The 20,389-nt window shown below is 37.2% G+C and overlaps 1 protein-coding gene across 1 annotated transcript; it reads left to right on the top strand.

Annotated features, from left to right (window-relative positions):
- Positions 1–2,982: 2,982 nt before the first annotated feature.
- LOC124111237 lies at positions 2,983–20,246 on the top strand. The gene is made up of 9 exons (XM_048388206.1): positions 2,983–3,019; positions 4,771–4,851; positions 7,242–7,322; positions 9,715–9,795; positions 12,186–12,266; positions 14,659–14,739; positions 17,142–18,422; positions 18,846–20,153; positions 20,206–20,246. The coding sequence occupies exons 1-9, from the start codon at positions 2,983–2,985 to the stop codon at positions 20,244–20,246; spliced, it is 3,072 nt and encodes a 1,023-aa protein (XP_048244163.1).
- Positions 20,247–20,389: the final 143 nt, after the last annotated feature.

Below are 20,389 nucleotides of genomic sequence, written 5' to 3'. Positions count from 1 at the left end.
ACCTAACACGTATGACATATAAATATTACCCATCATGGTTGTATCTTCCTGTGTAATTACTTTCCCATATTTGCACATGTGCATTTAAGCGATTCTCAATGTTGATTCGTCAATTAAAGCCATTTGACGTCATCCATTGTTAACGTCACAAATTCATTTCATTACGTCATCTGAACAATAGGCTGCCTTCAGTGAAATTTATCTGTAGTGTTTTATGTGTTTCTTCATGTTCTCTCTTATAATGACAATTAGTAATATAGAGAATAACCTACTCTAAACTCGGAATTACAGATTATCTTAACCCCGTGAAAGAATGCTGTAAGAACACATTTATTCACTTAGGACAGATAATCGGTAATTCCTCATAGGTCGTTTATTATTCTATATATGTAATTTATGATCTAATGTCAATTTCATCATAAATTGAATGTCTGTTTTTCAACTTGACAATGTCACAACATTCCCGATTACCCTTAACGTGCTGAACTTGATAGACTTAGTGATCAGACCATGGCGCTGTATGAGAGAGTGTCTGGATTGAGAGAGGGTCAGCTTTCTTGTCGCCCCATGAAACAGTGTCCTATACCACGTTACTGCTGAAAACGACAGTATTTTTGAATTTTAAAAATCATACCCTAGCCAACTTCTATTGTACCAGTTTATCTGATTCACTTACTGGATGTAACGTCCCAGCAGACTTGCATACCTAAGTTTACATCGAGGTTTACAGAATATATTCAATGAATGTAATTGAATATAATCTAAACAGATGTTTATGGACCTTTGGAATCCAGTACAAAAGCTGAATGGACTTATTTTCAAGTTCTAGAATCAAGCCAGAAATTGATGCTTGTGTTGTGTGGTTTTAGGAACTTTCTTCCCCAGTGGACATACTGGTCTTATATGTAGTGTTATACATGTCACTTTTACCAAGTTCTCTGATCAAACAAGAAATGACGGGATGCTTACATATTGCAGCAAACGTTATTTGCGGCCATGTCAGGGAACAATTACTAATGTTTCACGAGAGCATCCAGACTTTGGATGACAGCTGACTGGGAAAGACTAGGTTTAATGGGTTTTCAATTCGTGCATTCTATATTTGACAACAACACGCACACCAAATTTACACACTCTGTTGGACACTCAAAAGTTTCATCTTCTCTATTGGTCCATTTTGTGACATACACTTCTTCGACAACATCCATAACTGATTTAAACTTGTGACCTAAATTGGTAATATTATGGTTTATATTTGAATAACTGGCGAAAGGTGCTTTGGTCAACGATAGAGACTCCACCTGTAATTATTAGATCCAGACACAAGACATGTAGTTTACATAACGAACCGCCAACATTTCAAACCTACATACTAATAGATATTTTCACCTTCATGTCTGGTGCCTCATATGTACACGTAAGAGAACATTTTGCTTGAAGTATTCCTTCGACCATTCCTTCGACTGTACTGAGTGACTACGGGGCATACAATAGCAGGGGGTTGTCTTTGTGTTTGTAACAGACAATTGAAAGATATTTCTTCAAGCTTGGAAGAACATTGTGCCATCTTTGCCTGACATCTGTACAAACAAGACAATATTGTAAACTGTATAGAACATGAATAGAAAGTGAGTTTGATTTGTGTATATTTAGAAACAATTCATGATCCTCTGTGTTCAAGAATGTGTCGCAAAACAGGCGGCGAAAAAGGAACTTGAGAAACAATATTATAAATTTACTGAATAGTGAAGAAAAACATAAAGAAAACATAGATAAATATTCAGTCTGTTTAGGAGGTACAAGGATATATCTAAGTATTACTTCAGGCAAAATGGGGTCAATGTTTGTTAAATAATGTGCTAATGGTCATAACACCATTTAATCGATTGTTTGAATAGACAAACAAATTTTAAATGTTCTTCCAAGCATGAAAATTACAAAATCAATTGCTTTTTCCAGAAACTAATTTGTATATGAGTTTACTTATTTCGTCTAGAGATATTCATTTGTTATGTCTACTGTGGGTTTGGAGTGGATTCTTGGAACAAACCTTTAGAATACCAATAGTACTTAAAGCATCTTGCGAGTCTGGCACCATGTGGGATTATGGGATTGTCCTGGCAGACGCTGTTGCCTACTTTAGCCTAAATTTTGGGATTGCCGAACACTCTCTTACCAAAGCACTTTCTCATATGGCAGTCCCTTCCTATTATTTATAACCAAGTAGTGGAATTTGTTTTTATTTGTCAAAATATACTTTATTCAGTTAAATCCCTTACTGTTGTGGACTGTTTTCAGGTAAAGTCCCTCAAGCCGTCCCTTTGAGTGGTACGCAGAATATATTTACCGGACCGACCCCTGCAGGGACTGTTGGTGAAGGTAGGCACTGTCAGCCATGATTCAGGTTATTCTAGTTGTGTATTTGGACCTAACACGTATGGAAAGAAAACATTTAATAATTTATAATGTAGAAGTAAACTAGTCTATGACATATAAATCTTACCCATAATGGTTGTATCTTCGTGTAATTACTTTCCCATATTTGCACACGTGCATTTAAGCGATTCTGAACGTTAATTCGTCAATTAAAGTCATATGACGTCATCCATTGTTAACGTCACAAATTCATTTCATTACGTCAGCTGAACAATAGGCTGCCTTCAGTGAAATTTATCTGTAGTGTTTTATGTGTTTCTTCATGTTCTCTCTTATAATGGCAATTAGTAATATAGAGAATAACCTACTCTAAACTCGGAATTACAGATTATCTTAACCCCGTGAGAGAATGCTGTAAGATCACCATTTATTCACTTAGGACAGATAATCGGTAATTCCTCATAGGTCGTTTATTATTCTATATATGTAATTTATGATCTAATGTCAATTTCATCATAAATTGAATGTCTGTTTTTCAACTTGACAATGTCACAACATCCCGATTACCCTTAACGTGCTGAACTTGATAGACTTAGTAATCAGACCATGGCGCTGTATGAGAGAGTGTCTGGATTGAGAGAGGGTCAGCTTTCTTGTCGCCCCATGAAACAGTGTCCTATACCACGTTACTGCTGAAAACGACAGTATTTTTGAATTTTAAAACTCATCCCCTAGCCAACTTCAATTGTACCAGTATATCTGATTCACTTAGTGGATGTAACGTCCCAGCAGACTGTCATACCTAAGTTTACATCGAGGTTTACAGAATATATTCAATGAATGTAATTGAATATAATCTATACAGATGTTTATGGACCTTTGGAATCCAGTACAAAAGCTGAATGGACTTATTTTCAAGTTCTAGAGTCAAGCCAGAAATTGATGCTTGTGTTGTGTGGTTTTAGGAACTTTCTTCCCCAGTGGACATACTGGTCTTATATGTAGTGTTATACATGTCCCTTTTACCAAGTTCTCTGATCAAACAAGAAATGACGGGATGCTTACATATTGCAGCAAACGTTATTTGCGGCCATGTCAGGGAACAATTACTAATGTTTCACGAGAGCATCCAGACTTTGGATGACAGCTGACTGGGAAAGACTAGGTTTAATGGGTTTTCAATTCGTGCATTATATATTTGACAACAACACGCACACCAAATTTACACACTCTGTTGGACACTCAAAAGTTTCATCTTCTCTATTGGTCCATTTTGTGACATACACTTCTTCGACAACATCCATAAGTGATTTAAAGTTGTGACCTAAATTGGTAATATTATGGTTCATATTTGAATAACTGGCGAAAGGTGCTTTGGTCAACGATAGAGACTCCACCTGTAATTATTAGATCCAGACACAAGACATGTAGTTTACATAACGAACCGCCAACATTTCAAACCTACATACTAATAGATATTTTCACCTTCATGTCTGGTGCCTCATATGTACACGAAAGAGAACATTTTGCTTGAAGTATTCCTTCGACCATCCCTTCAACTGTACTGAGTGACGACGGGGCATACAATAGCAGGGGGTTGTCTTTGTGTTTGTAACAGAAAATTGAAAGATATTTCTTCAAGCTTGGAAGAACATTGTGCCATCTTTGCCTGACATCTGTACGAACAAGACAATATTGTAAACTGTATAGAACATGAATAGAAAGTGAGTTTGATTTGTGTATATTTAGAAACAATTCATGATCCTCTGTGTTCAAGAATGTGTCGCAAAACAGGCGGCGAAAAAGGAACTTGAGAAACAATATTATAAATTTACTGAATAGTGAAGAAAAACATAAAGAAAACATAGATAAATATTCAGACTGTTTAGGAGGTGCAAGGATATATCAAAGTATTACTTCAGTCAAAATGGGGTCAATGTTTGTTAAATAATGTGCTAATGGTCATAACACCATTTAATCGATTGTTTGAATAGACAAACAAATTTTAAATGTTCTTCCAAGCATGAAAATTACAAAATCAATTGCTTTTTCCAGAAACTAATTTGTATATGTGCTAACTTATTTCGTCTAGAGATATTCATTTGTTTTGTCTACTGTGGGTTTGGAGTGGATTCTTGGAACAATCCTTTAGAATACCAATAGTACTTAAAGCATCTTGCGGGTCTGGCACCATGTGGGATTATGGGATTGTCCTGGCGGACGCTGTTGCCTACTTTAGCCTAAATTTTGGGATTGCCGAACACTCTCTTACCAAAACACTTTCTCATATGGCAGTCCCTTCCTATTATTTATAACAAAGTAGTGGAATTTGTTTTTATTTGTCAAAATATACTTTATTCAGTTAAATCCCTTACCGCTGTGGACTGTTTTCAGGTGGAGTCCCTCAAGCCGTCCCTCTGAGTGGTACGCAGAATATATTTACTGGACCGACCCCTGCAGGGACTGTTGGTGAAGGTAGGCACTGTCAGCCATGATTCAGGTTATTCTAGTTGTGTATTTGGACCTTACACGTATGGAAAGAAAACATATAATAATTTATAATCTAGAAGTAAACTAGTCTATGACATATAAACATTACCCATCATGGTTGTATCTTCGTGTAATTACTTTCCCATATTTGCACACGTGCATTTAAGCGATTCTCAATGTTAATTCGTCAATTAAAGCCATATGACGTCATCCATTGTTAACGTCACAAATTCATTTCATTACGTCATCTGAACAATAGGCTGCCTTCAGTGAAATTTATCTGTAGTGTTTTATGTGTTTCTTCATGTTCTCTCTTATAATGGCAATTAGTAATATAGAGAATAACCTACTCTAAACTCGGAATTACAGATTATCTTAACCCCGTGAGAGAATGCTGTAAGATCACCATTTATTCACTTAGGACAGATAATCGGTAATTCCTCATAGGTCGTTTATTATTCTATATATGTAATTTATGATCTAATGTCAATTTCATCATAAATTGAATGTCTGTTTTTCAACTTGACAATGTCACAACATCCCGATTACCCTTAACGTGCTGAACTTGATAGACTTAGTAATCAGACCATGGCGCTGTATGAGAGAGTGTCTGGATTGAGAGAGGGTCAGCTTTCTTGTCGCCCCATGAAACAGTGTCCTATACCACGTTACTGCTGAAAACGACAGTATTTTTGAATTTTAAAACTCATCCCCTAGCCAACTTCAATTGTACCAGTATATCTGATTCACTTAGTGGATGTAACGTCCCAGCAGACTGTCATACCTAAGTTTACATCGAGGTTTACAGAATATATTCAATGAATGTAATTGAATATAATCTATACAGATGTTTATGGACCTTTGGAATCCAGTACAAAAGCTGAATGGACTTATTTTCAAGTTCTAGAGTCAAGCCAGAAATTGATGCTTGTGTTGTGTGGTTTTAGGAACTTTCTTCCCCAGTGGACATACTGGTCTTATATGTAGTGTTATACATGTCACTTTTACCAAGTTCTCTGATCAAACAAGAAATGACGGGATGCTTACATATTGCAGCAAACGTTATTTGCGGCCATGTCAGGGAACAATTACTAATGTTTCATGTAGGGCATCCAGACTTTGGATGACAGCTGACTGGGAAAGACTAGGTTTAATGGATTTTCAATTCGTGCATTCTATATTTGACAACAACACGCACACCAAATTTACACTCTGTTGGACACTCAAAAGTTTCATCTTCTCTATTGGTCCATTTTGTGACATACACTTCTTCGACAACATCCATAAGTGATTTAAAGTTGTGACCTAAATTGGTAATATTATGGTTCATATTTGAATAACTGGCGAAAGGTGCTTTGGTCAACGATAGAGACTCCACCTGTAATTATTAGATCCAGACACAAGACATGTAGTTTACATAACGAACCGCCAACATTTCAAACCTACATACTAATAGATATTTTCACCTTCATGTCTGGTGCCTCATATGTACACGTAAGAGAACATTTTGCTTGAAGTATTCCTTCGACCATCCCTTCAACTGTACTGAGTGACTACGGGGCATACAATAGCAGGGGGTTGTCTTTGTGTTTGTAACAGAAAATTGAAAGATATTTCTTCAAGCTTGGAAGAACATTGTGCCATCTTTGCCTGACATCTGTACGAACAAGACAATATTGTAAACTGTATAGAACATGAATAGAAAGTGAGTTTGATTTGTGTATATTTAGAAACAATTCATGATCCTCTGTGTTCAAGAATGTATCGCAAAACAGGCGGCGAAAAAGGAACTTGAGAAACAATATTATAAATTTACTGAATAGTGAAGAAAAACATAAAGAAAACATAGATAAATATTCAGACTGTTTAGGAGGTGCAAGGATATATCAAAGTATTACTTCAGTCAAAATGGGGTCAATGTTTGTTAAATAATGTGCTAATGGTCATAACACCATTTAATCGATTGTTTGAATAGACAAACAAATTTTAAATGTTCTTCCAAGCATGAAAATTACAAAATCAATTGCTTTTTCCAGAAACTAATTTGTATATGTGCTAACTTATTTCGTCTAGAGATATTCATTTGTTATGTCTACTGTGGGTTTGGAGTGGATTCTTGGAACAATCCTTTAGAATACCAATAGTACTTAAAGCATCTTGCGGGTCTGGCACCATGTGGGATTATGGGATTGTCCTGGCGGACGCTGTTGCCTACTTTAGCCTAAATTTTGGGATTGCCGAACACTCTCTTACCAAAACACTTTCTCATATGGCAGTCCCTTCCTATTATTTATAACAATGTAGTGGAATTTGTTTTTATTTGTCAAAATATACTTTATTCAGTTAAATCCCTTACTGCTGTGGACTGTTTTCAGGTGGAGTCCCTCAAGCCGTCCCTCTGAGTGGTACGCAGAATATATTTACTGGACCGACCCCTGCAGGGACTGTTGGTGAAGGTAGGCACTGTCAGCCATGATTCAGGTTATTCTAGTTGTGTATTTGGACCTTACACGTATGGAAAGAAAACATATAATAATTTATAATCTAGAAGTAAACTAGTCTATGACATATAAACATTACCCATAATTGTTGTATCTTCGTGTAATTACTTTCCCATATTTGCACACGTGCATTTAAGCGATTCTCAATGTTAATTCGTCAATTAAAGCCATATGACGTCATCCATTGTTAACGTCACAAATTCATTTCATTACGTCATCTGAACAATAGGCTGCCTTCAGTGAAATTTATCTGTAGTGTTTTATGTGTTTCTTCATGTTCTCTCTTATAATGGCAATTAGTAATATAGAGAATAACCTACTCTAAACTCGGAATTACAGATTATCTTAACCCCGTGAGAGAATGCTGTAAGATCACCATTTATTCACTTAGGACAGATAATCGGTAATTCCTCATTGGTCGTTTATTATTCTATATATGTAATTTATGATCTAATGTCAATTTCATCATAAATTGAATGTCTGTTTTTCAACTTGACAATGTCACAACATCCCGATTACCCTTAACGTGCTGAACTTGATAGACTTAGTAATCAGACCATGGCGCTGTATGAGAGAGTGTCTGGATTGAGAGAGGGTCAGCTTTCTTGTCGCCCCATGAAACAGTGTCCTATACCACGTTACTGCTGAAAACGACAGTATTTTTGAATTTTAAAACTCATCCCCTAGCCAACTTCAATTGTACCAGTATATCTGATTCACTTAGTGGATGTAACGTCCCAGCAGACTGTCATACCTAAGTTTACATCGAGGTTTACAGAATATATTCAATGAATGTAATTGAATATAATCTATACAGATGTTTATGGACCTTTGGAATCCAGTACAAAAGCTGAATGGACTTATTTTCAAGTTCTAGAGTCAAGCCAGAAATTGATGCTTGTGTTGTGTGGTTTTAGGAACTTTCTTCCCCAGTGGACATACTGGTCTTATATGTAGTGTTATACATGTCACTTTTACCAAGTTCTCTGATCAAACAAGAAATGACGGGATGCTTACATATTGCAGCAAACGTTATTTGCGGCCATGTCAGGGAACAATTACTAATGTTTCATGTAGGGCATCCAGACTTTGGATGACAGCTGACTGGGAAAGACTAGGTTTAATGGGTTTTCAGTTCGTGCATTCTATATTTGACAACAACACGCACACCAAATTTACACACTCTGTTGGACACTCAAAAGTTTCATCTTCTCTATTGGTCCATTTTGTGACATACACTTCTTCGACAACATCCATAACTGATTTAAAGTTGTGACCTAAATTGGTAATATTATGGTTCATATTTGAATATCTGGCGAAAGGTGCTTTGGTCAACGATAGAGACGCCACCTGTGATTATAAGATCCAGACACAAGACAAGTAGTTTACATAACGAACCGCCAACATTTAAAACCTTCATACTAATAGATATTTTCACCTTCATGTCTGGTGCGTCATATGTACACGTAAGAGAACATTTTGCTTGAAGTATTCCTTCGACCATTCCTGCAACTGTACTGAGTGACTACGGGGCATACAATAGCAGGGGGTTGTCTTTGTGTTTGTAACAGAAAATTGAAAGATATTTCTTCAAGCTTGGAAGAACATTGTGCCATCTTTGCCTGACATCTGTACGAACAAGACAATATTGTAAACTGTATAAAACATGAATAGAAAGTGAGTTTGATTTGTGTATATTTAGAAACAATTCATGATCCTCTGTGTTCAAGAATGTGTCGCAAAACAGGCGGCGAAAAAGGAACTTGAGAAACAATATTATAAATTTACTGAATAGTGAAGAAAAACATAAAGAAAACATAGATAAATATTCAGTCTGTTTAGGAGGTGCAAGGATATATCAAAGTATTACTTCAGTCAAAATGGGGTCAATGTTTGTTAAATAATGTGCTAATGGTCATAACACCATTTAATCGATTGTTTGAATAGACAAACAAATTTTAAATGTTCTTCCAAGCATGAAAATTACAAAATCAATTGCTTTTTCCAGAAACTAATTTGTATATGTGCTAACTTATTTCGTCTAGAGATATTCATTTGTTATGTCTACTGTGGGTTTGGAGTGGATTCTTGGAACAATCCTTTAGAATACCAATAGTACTTAAAGCATCTTGCGGGTCTGGCACCATGTGGGATTATGGGATTGTCCTGGCGGACGCTGTTGCCTACTTTAGCCTAAATTTTGGGATTGCCGAACACTCTCTTACCAAAACACTTTCTCATATGGCAGTCCCTTCCTATTATTTATAACAAAGTAGTGGAATTTGTTTTTATTTGTCAAAATATACTTTATTCAGTTAAATCCCTTACCGCTGTGGACTGTTTTCAGGTGGAGTCCCTCAAGCCGTCCCTCTGAGTGGTACGCAGAATATATTTACTGGACCGACCCCTGCAGGGACTGTTGGTGAAGGTAGGCACTGTCAGCCATGATTCAGGTTATTCTAGTTGTGTATTTGGACCTTACACGTATGGAAAGAAAACATATAATAATTTATAATCTAGAAGTAAACTAGTCTATGACATATAAACATTACCCATCATGGTTGTATCTTCGTGTAATTACTTTCCCATATTTGCACACGTGCATTTAAGCGATTCTCAATGTTAATTCGTCAATTAAAGCCATATGACGTCATCCATTGTTAACGTCACAAATTCATTTCATTACGTCATCTGAACAATAGGCTGCCTTCAGTGAAATTTATCTGTAGTGTTTTATGTGTTTCTTCATGTTCTCTCTTATAATGGCAATTAGTAATATAGAGAATAACCTACTCTAAACTCGGAATTACAGATTATCTTAACCCCGTGAGAGAATGCTGTAAGATCACCATTTATTCACTTAGGACAGATAATCGGTAATTCCTCATAGGTCGTTTATTATTCTATATATGTAATTTATGATCTAATGTCAATTTCATCATAAATTGAATGTCTGTTTTTCAACTTGACAATGTCACAACATCCCGATTACCCTTAACGTGCTGAACTTGATAGACTTAGTAATCAGACCATGGCGCTGTATGAGAGAGTGTCTGGATTGAGAGAGGGTCAGCTTTCTTGTCGCCCCATGAAACAGTGTCCTATACCACGTTACTGCTGAAAACGACAGTATTTTTGAATTTTAAAACTCATCCCCTAGCCAACTTCAATTGTACCAGTATATCTGATTCACTTAGTGGATGTAACGTCCCAGCAGACTGTCATACCTAAGTTTACATCGAGGTTTACAGAATATATTCAATGAATGTAATTGAATATAATCTATACAGATGTTTATGGACCTTTGGAATCCAGTACAAAAGCTGAATGGACTTATTTTCAAGTTCTAGAGTCAAGCCAGAAATTGATGCTTGTGTTGTGTGGTTTTAGGAACTTTCTTCCCCAGTGGACATACTGGTCTTATATGTAGTGTTATACATGTCACTTTTACCAAGTTCTCTGATCAAACAAGAAATGACGGGATGCTTACATATTGCAGCAAACGTTATTTGCGGCCATGTCAGGGAACAATTACTAATGTTTCATGTAGGGCATCCAGACTTTGGATGACAGCTGACTGGGAAAGACTAGGTTTAATGGGTTTTCAATTCGTGCATTCTATATTTGACAACAACACGCACACCAAATTTACACTCTGTTGGACACTCAAAAGTTTCATCTTCTCTATTGGTCCATTTTGTGACATACACTTCTTCGACAACATCCATAAGTGATTTAAAGTTGTGACCTAAATTGGTAATATTATGGTTCATATTTGAATAACTGGCGAAAGGTGCTTTGGTCAACGATAGAGACTCCACCTGTAATTATTAGATCCAGACACAAGACATGTAGTTTACATAACGAACCGCCAACATTTCAAACCTACATACTAATAGATATTTTCACCTTCATGTCTGGTGCCTCATATGTACACGTAAGAGAACATTTTGCTTGAAGTATTCCTTCGACCATCCCTTCAACTGTACTGAGTGACTACGGGGCATACAATAGCAGGGGGTTGTCTTTGTGTTTGTAACAGAAAATTGAAAGATATTTCTTCAAGCTTGGAAGAACATTGTGCCATCTTTGCCTGACATCTGTACGAACAAGACAATATTGTAAACTGTATAGAACATGAATAGAAAGTGAGTTTGATTTGTGTATATTTAGAAACAATTCATGATCCTCTGTGTTCAAGAATGTATCGCAAAACAGGCGGCGAAAAAGGAACTTGAGAAACAATATTATAAATTTACTGAATAGTGAAGAAAAACATAAAGAAAACATAGATAAATATTCAGACTGTTTAGGAGGTGCAAGGATATATCAAAGTATTACTTCAGTCAAAATGGGGTCAATGTTTGTTAAATAATGTGCTAATGGTCATAACACCATTTAATCGATTGTTTGAATAGACAAACAAATTTTAAATGTTCTTCCAAGCATGAAAATTACAAAATCAATTGCTTTTTCCAGAAACTAATTTGTATATGTGCTAACTTATTTCGTCTAGAGATATTCATTTGTTATGTCTACTGTGGGTTTGGAGTGGATTCTTGGAACAATCCTTTAGAATACCAATAGTACTTAAAGCATCTTGCGGGTCTGGCACCATGTGGGATTATGGGATTGTCCTGGCGGACGCTGTTGCCTACTTTAGCCTAAATTTTGGGATTGCCGAACACTCTCTTACCAAAACACTTTCTCATATGGCAGTCCCTTCCTATTATTTATAACAATGTAGTGGAATTTGTTTTTATTTGTCAAAATATACTTTATTCAGTTAAATCCCTTACTGCTGTGGACTGTTTTCAGGTGGAGTCCCTCAAGCCGTCCCTCTGAGTGGTACGCAGAATATATTTACTGGACCGACCCCTGCAGGGACTGTTGGTGAAGGTAGGCACTGTCAGCCATGATTCAGGTTATTCTAGTTGTGTATTTGGACCTTACACGTATGGAAAGAAAACATATAATAATTTATAATCTAGAAGTAAACTAGTCTATGACATATAAACATTACCCATAATTGTTGTATCTTCGTGTAATTACTTTCCCATATTTGCACACGTGCATTTAAGCGATTCTCAATGTTAATTCGTCAATTAAAGCCATATGACGTCATCCATTGTTAACGTCACAAATTCATTTCATTACGTCATCTGAACAATAGGCTGCCTTCAGTGAAATTTATCTGTAGTGTTTTATGTGTTTCTTCATGTTCTCTCTTATAATGGCAATTAGTAATATAGAGAATAACCTACTCTAAACTCGGAATTACAGATTATCTTAACCCCGTGAGAGAATGCTGTAAGATCACCATTTATTCACTTAGGACAGATAATCGGTAATTCCTCATTGGTCGTTTATTATTCTATATATGTAATTTATGATCTAATGTCAATTTCATCATAAATTGAATGTCTGTTTTTCAACTTGACAATGTCACAACATCCCGATTACCCTTAACGTGCTGAACTTGATAGACTTAGTAATCAGACCATGGCGCTGTATGAGAGAGTGTCTGGATTGAGAGAGGGTCAGCTTTCTTGTCGCCCCATGAAACAGTGTCCTATACCACGTTACTGCTGAAAACGACAGTATTTTTGAATTTTAAAACTCATCCCCTAGCCAACTTCAATTGTACCAGTATATCTGATTCACTTAGTGGATGTAACGTCCCAGCAGACTGTCATACCTAAGTTTACATCGAGGTTTACAGAATATATTCAATGAATGTAATTGAATATAATCTATACAGATGTTTATGGACCTTTGGAATCCAGTACAAAAGCTGAATGGACTTATTTTCAAGTTCTAGAGTCAAGCCAGAAATTGATGCTTGTGTTGTGTGGTTTTAGGAACTTTCTTCCCCAGTGGACATACTGGTCTTATATGTAGTGTTATACATGTCACTTTTACCAAGTTCTCTGATCAAACAAGAAATGACGGGATGCTTACATATTGCAGCAAACGTTATTTGCGGCCATGTCAGGGAACAATTACTAATGTTTCATGTAGGGCATCCAGACTTTGGATGACAGCTGACTGGGAAAGACTAGGTTTAATGGGTTTTCAGTTCGTGCATTCTATATTTGACAACAACACGCACACCAAATTTACACACTCTGTTGGACACTCAAAAGTTTCATCTTCTCTATTGGTCCATTTTGTGACATACACTTCTTCGACAACATCCATAACTGATTTAAAGTTGTGACCTAAATTGGTAATATTATGGTTCATATTTGAATATCTGGCGAAAGGTGCTTTGGTCAACGATAGAGACGCCACCTGTGATTATAAGATCCAGACACAAGACAAGTAGTTTACATAACGAACCGCCAACATTTAAAACCTTCATACTAATAGATATTTTCACCTTCATGTCTGGTGCGTCATATGTACACGTAAGAGAACATTTTGCTTGAAGTATTCCTTCGACCATTCCTGCAACTGTACTGAGTGACTACGGGGCATACAATAGCAGGGGGTTGTCTTTGTGTTTGTAACAGAAAATTGAAAGATATTTCTTCAAGCTTGGAAGAACATTGTGCCATCTTTGCCTGACATCTGTACGAACAAGACAATATTGTAAACTGTATAAAACATGAATAGAAAGTGAGTTTGATTTGTGTATATTTAGAAACAATTCATGATCCTCTGTGTTCAAGAATGTGTCGCAAAACAGGCGGCGAAAAAGGAACTTGAGAAACAATATTATAAATTTACTGAATAGTGAAGAAAAACATAAAGAAAACATAGATAAATATTCAGTCTGTTTAGGAGGTGCAAGGATATATCAAAGTATTACTTCAGTCAAAATGGGGTCAATGTTTGTTAAATAATGTGCTAATGGTCATAACACCATTTAATCGATTGTTTGAATAGACAAACAAATTTTAAATGTTCTTCCAAGCATGAAAATTACAAAATCAATTGCTTTTTCCAGAAACTAATTTGTATATGTGCTAACTTATTTCGTCTAGAGATATTCATTTGTTATGTCTACTGTGGGTTTGGAGTGGATTCTTGGAACAATCCTTTAGAATACCAATAGTACTTAAAGCATCTTGCGGGTCTGGCACCATGTGGGATTATGGGATTGTCCTGGCGGACGCTGTTGCCTACTTTAGCCTAAATTTTGGGATTGCCGAACACTCTCTTACCAAAACACTTTCTCATATGGCAGTCCCTTCCTATTATTTATAACAAAGTAGTGGAATTTGTTTTTATTTGTCAAAATATACTTTATTCAGTTAAATCCCTTACCGCTGTGGACTGTTTTCAGGTGGAGTCCCTCAAGCCGTCCCTCTGAGTGGTACGCAGAATATATTTACTGGACCGACCCCTGCAGGGACTGTTGGTGAAGGTAGGCACTGTCAGCCATGATTCAGGTTATTCTAGTTGTGTATTTGGACCTTACACGTATGGAAAGAAAACATATAATAATTTATAATCTAGAAGTAAACTAGTCTATGACATATAAACATTACCCATAATTGTTGTATCTTCGTGTAATTACTTTCCCATATTTGCACACGTGCATTTAAGCGATTCTCAATGTTAATTCGTCAATTAAAGCCATATGACGTCATCCATTGTTAACGTCACAAATTCATTTCATTACGTCATCTGAACAATAGGCTGCCTTCAGTGAAATTTATCTGTAGTGTTTTATGTGTTTCTTCATGTTCTCTCTTATAATGGCAATTAGTAATATAGAGAATAACCTACTCTAAACTCGGAATTACAGATTATCTTAACCCCGTGAGAGAATGCTGTAAGATCACCATTTATTCACTTAGGACAGATAATCGGTAATTCCTCATAGGTCGTTTATTATTCTATATATGTAATTTATGATCTAATGTCAATTTCATCATAAATTGAATGTCTGTTTTTCAACTTGACAATGTCACAACATCCCGATTACCCTTAACGTGCTGAACTTGATAGACTTAGTAATCAGACCATGGCGCTGTATGAGAGAGTGTCTGGATTGAGAGAGGGTCAGCTTTCTTGTCGCCCCATGAAACAGTGTCCTATACCACGTTACTGCTGAAAACGACAGTATTTTTGAATTTTAAAACTCATCCCCTAGCCAACTTCAATTGTACCAGTATATCTGATTCACTTAGTGGATGTAACGTCCCAGCAGACTGTCATACCTAAGTTTACATCGAGGTTTACAGAATATATTCAATGAATGTAATTGAATATAATCTATACAGATGTTTATGGACCTTTGGAATCCAGTACAAAAGCTGAATGGACTTATTTTCAAGTTCTAGAGTCAAGCCAGAAATTGATGCTTGTGTTGTGTGGTTTTAGGAACTTTCTTCCCCAGTGGACATACTGGTCTTATATGTAGTGTTATACATGTCACTTTTACCAAGTTCTCTGATCAAACAAGAAATGACGGGATGCTTACATATTGCAGCAAACGTTATTTGCGGCCATGTCAGGGAACAATTACTAATGTTTCATGTAGGGCATACAGACTTTGGATGACAGCTGACTGGGAAAGACTAGGTTTAATGGGTTTTCAATTCGTGCATTCTATATTTGACAACAACACGCACACCAAATTTACACACTCTGTTGGACACTCAAAAGTTTCATCTTCTCTATTGGTCCATTTTGTGACATACACTTCTTCGACAACATCCATAACTGATTTAAAGTTGTGACCTAAATTGGTAATATTATGGTTCATATTTGAATAACTGGCGAAAGGTGCTTTGGTCAACGATAGAGACGCCACCTGTAATTATTAGATCCAGACACAAGACATGTAGTTTACATAACGAACCGCCAACATTTCAAACCTACATACTAATAGATATTTTCACCTTCATGTCTGGTGCCTCATATGTACACGTAAGTGAACATTTTGCTTGAAGTATTCCTTCGACCATTCCTTCGACTGTACTGAGTGACTACGGGGCATACTATAGCAGGGGGTTGTCTTTGTGTTTGTAACAGAAAATTGAAAGATATTTCTTCAAGCTTGGAAGAACATTGTGCCATCTTTGCCTGACATCTGTACGAACAAGACAATATTGTAAACTGTATAAAACATGAATAGAAAGTGAGTTTGATTTGTGTATATTTAGAAACAATTCATGATCCTCTGTGTTCAAGAATGTGTCACAAAACAGGCGGCGAAAAAGGAACTTGAGAAACAATATTATAAATTTACTGAATAGTGAAGAAAAACATAAAGAAAACATAGATAAATATTCAGTCTGTTTATGAGGTTCAAGGATATATCAAAGTATTACTTCAGTCAAAATGGGGTCAATGTTTGTTAAATAATGTGCTAATGGTCATAACACCATTTAATCGATTGTTTGAATAGACAAACAAATTTTAAATGTTCTTCCAAGCAATGAAAATTACAAAATCAATTGCTTTTTCCAGAAACTAATTTGTATATGTGCTAACTTATTTCATCTAGAGATATTCATTTGTTATGTCTACTGTGGGTTTGGAGTGGATTCTTGGAACAATCCTTTAGAATACCAATAGTACTTAAAGCATCTTGCGGGTCTGGCACCATGTGGGATTATGGGATTGTCCTGGCGGACGCTGTTGCCTACTTTAGCCTAAATTTTGGGATTGCCGAACACTCTCTTACCAAAACACTTTCTCATATGGCAGTCCCTTCCTATTATTTATAACAAAGTAGTTTGAAAACGACACATCATTAGCATCTTTAATTGATTTACGTACATGAAAGGTATAATGATTTTCTGTTTTCGTTTCAAGCTACCCTGGACCTACAAATAAGTGACGCACAAGAAGTCTTTGTTGAAGCAGAAGCCTTCAGAACTGCAAAAAGAAAGCTGAAGGAATTTGGCCATGTTACCATCTGTGGTGCTCCAGGAGAAGGGAAAACCACGACAGCTCTCATGTTGGGTTCACAGTACAGGAGAAAGGGGTACAAGCTGGCGTTTGTGGACAGGATTGATGCGTTTGACATGGATAGCTTCTTGAGTTCAGCACCTAGAGTATTTCTGATCATAGATATGTTTGGATTGGTTGGGCTATCCACAGATATTTCCGAGCTGAAACTATTTTTGAGTAAGCTTGCTAAGAAAAGAGGTGAAAAGGAGGCTCGTGGAGTTTCTGATCCAGCACAACAACCATCGAAGGATATCCGTGTTGTGTTCACATCCAAGACCTACAACTTCCACGTTGGGTTTGCCCAGATGCAGTATGAGGAAAAAACAAGGATGGATATAACAAATCAAACGAAACACAGATATACTCAGGAAGAGAAGAAAGCAATATTTGAGAAACACAGAAACCTCCACAATAAGTATTCTGATGAAGGTAATGAAAATGACACAGATTATGAAGATATGTTACAATGCGACCTGTGGGACACCGATTCGGTGTTTGGATTTCCACTTACTTGTAAACTATTTGTTGAATTGTCATCTTTTTCCAAACATAAGATGAACTTTTTCAAGGAACCCCTGTTTTATCTTAGATTAGAACTTGAAAGCTTACTGGGATCAAAAACTGATCGATCAGCCATATTGGTTCTTATGCTACTGTGTGAGGAGAAGTTAGATTTGGCCATGTTGGAATCAGCAGGAAAGGACAAGACACTGGACAACATGATTAGAAATGTGTCAGACTTGTTCCCAATAGCTTCACGTGCAGGAATGTACGAAGCAGCAAAGAGCTTCAGAGGAACATACTTCTCACATGGAGATACCGTTGGATTTGCCCACTCTTCCATCTATGATGCCTGTGCTTGTGTCTTGTATGACATCAGTCCAACATTTGTGCTGACTCACTGCAGTGACAACTTCATATATGAGAGAGTGCAACCCAAGCCAGTATCAGAAACCGAGATTGATGATCACCTTCATGTCATCCACATATCAGAAAGTTATTATGACATTCTAACCACACGGTTTGCAAAGTCAATAAAAGATGGGCATTTTTCCAAATCAGTGACACACCCAATTCTCCAGCAAGACAAAATAGTTGATCAACTGCTTGAAAAACTTCGGTGTGATGATTCCATGGAAGAAAGTTGGTTTCACAAAAGAGAAATGGGCGACAGTTTCCTATTCTGGACTGTACTTGGACATAGTTCAATGTTTCCCAAATATATAGAAAAGAAAACTGGCGAAGAATTTACGCAAAGAGAAATCACAGAATCCTTTGAAGGTTGTGTATTTAAAAACAATGTGACATTGTTAAAGTGGCTTTTCTCTAGAATTGATCATCCAGTCCTTGGTATCACCATGAATAGATTGCTTTTTCTGTCTGCTAGACATGGAAGTTCTGAAACACTTCTTCATCTATTAGAAGAGGGTGGTGATACAGTCACTACTGCTGAAAATTACAAGACCATCATACATATAGCGTGCAGGACAGGACAGCAGAAGATACTAAATGTGTTACAAGAGCACAAAAGCGACCTCTTTAAGACTGTTGTAATGAACTTTGTAGATGATGAAGGCAAAACTCCACTCATGGAAGCAGCACAGGCAGGATCAAATGACTGTTACCAGATTTTGAAATCAATGTCAAAGAAGAACATTAGGGACAAGTCCGGGAATGCAATAGTACACTATGCATCTTCAGGTGGTAACATTGCTGTAGTACAAGACATCGTGTCATCTTCTAACATCAACATTAGAAGACAGTATGGGCGTACACCTGTAATGACAGCAGCTGCAGCAGGACACCAACGTCTGTTTGATCTCCTCGTATCAAAGAAGGCTGACCTGACACTGGTGGATAACCATGGTGAAAGCTTCCTTCATCTTGCCTGTATTGGAGGTAACAAAGCTATAGTGCAACATGTCTTGTCACCCTCCAACATCAATACTAGAGGAGAAGGTGGACATACACCTGTCATGGTAGCAGCTGGTAAAGGACACAAAAGTGTGTTTGATCTCCTCGTATCAAAGAAGGCTGACCTGACACTGCTGGATGACCATGGTGACAGTTTACTTCATCTTGCCTGTATTGGAAGTAATACAGCTATAGTGCAACATGTCTTGTCACCCTCCAACATCAATACTAGAGGACAGAATGGACGTACACCTGTAATGGCAGCAGCTGTAGCAGGACACCAAAGTGTGTTTGATCTCCTCGTATCAAAGAAGGCTGACCTGACACTGGTGGATAACCATGGTGACAGTTTACTTCATCTTGCCTGTATTGGAGGTAACGCAGCTATAGTGCAACATGTCTTGTCACCCTCCAACATCAATACTAGAGGACAGAATGGACGTACACCTGTAATGGCAGCAACTGTAGCAGGACACCAAAGTGTGTTTGATCTCCTTGAATCAAAGAAGGCTGACCTTACACTGGTGGATAACCATGGTGATAGCTTTCTTCATCTTGCCTGTATTGGAGGTAACACAGCTATACTGCAACATGTCTTGTCACCCTCCAACATCAATACTAGAGGACAGAATGGACGTACACCTGTAATGGCAGCAGCTGTAGCAGGACACCAAAGTGTGTTTGATCTCCTTGAATCAAAGAAGGCTGACCTTACACTGGTGGATAACCATGGTGATAGCTTTCTTCATCTTGCCTGTATTGGAGGTAACACAGCTATACTGCAACATGTCTTGTCACCCTCCAACATCAATACTAGAGGACAGAATGGACGTACACCTGTAATGGCAGCAGCTGTAGCAGGACACCAAAGTGTGTTTGATCTCCTTGAATCAAAGAAGGCTGACCTGACAATGGTGGATAACCATGGTGATAGCTTACTTCATCTTGCCTGTATTGGAGGTAACACAGCTATAGTGCAACATGTTGTCTCACCTTCTAACATCAATACTAGAGGAGAAGGTGGACATACACCTGTCATGGCAGCAGCTGTAGCAGGACACCAAAGTGTGTTTGATCTCCTTGAATCAAAGAAGGCTGACCTTACACTGGTGGATAACCATGGTGATAGCTTTCTTCATCTTGCCTGTATTGGAGGTAACACAGCTATTCTGCAACATGTCTTGTCACCCTCCAAC

This window comes from Haliotis rufescens, unplaced genomic scaffold, assembly GCF_023055435.1.
Source record: "Haliotis rufescens isolate VD_foot unplaced genomic scaffold, xgHalRufe1.0.p SCAF_7, whole genome shotgun sequence".
Lineage (NCBI taxonomy): Eukaryota > Metazoa > Mollusca > Gastropoda > Lepetellida > Haliotidae > Haliotis > Haliotis rufescens.
This window is presented reverse-complemented; position numbering and strand designations above follow the sequence as displayed.

What these genes read in the sequence shown, in the direction of transcription:
- LOC124111237 (XM_048388206.1), top strand. Translation starts at nt 2,983, where the DNA reads ATGGCGCTGTATGAGAGAGTGTCTGGATTGAGAGAGG. An exon ending in TGCAGGGACTGTTGGTGAAG is followed by an intron (nt 7,323 to 9,714) that starts GTAGGCACTGTC and finishes GACTGTTTTCAG; the next exon opens with GTGGAGTCCCTCAAGCCGTC. An exon ending in TGATGATTCCATGGAAGAAA is followed by an intron (nt 18,423 to 18,845) that starts GTTGGTTTCACA and finishes TGAACTTTGTAG; the next exon opens with ATGATGAAGGCAAAACTCCA.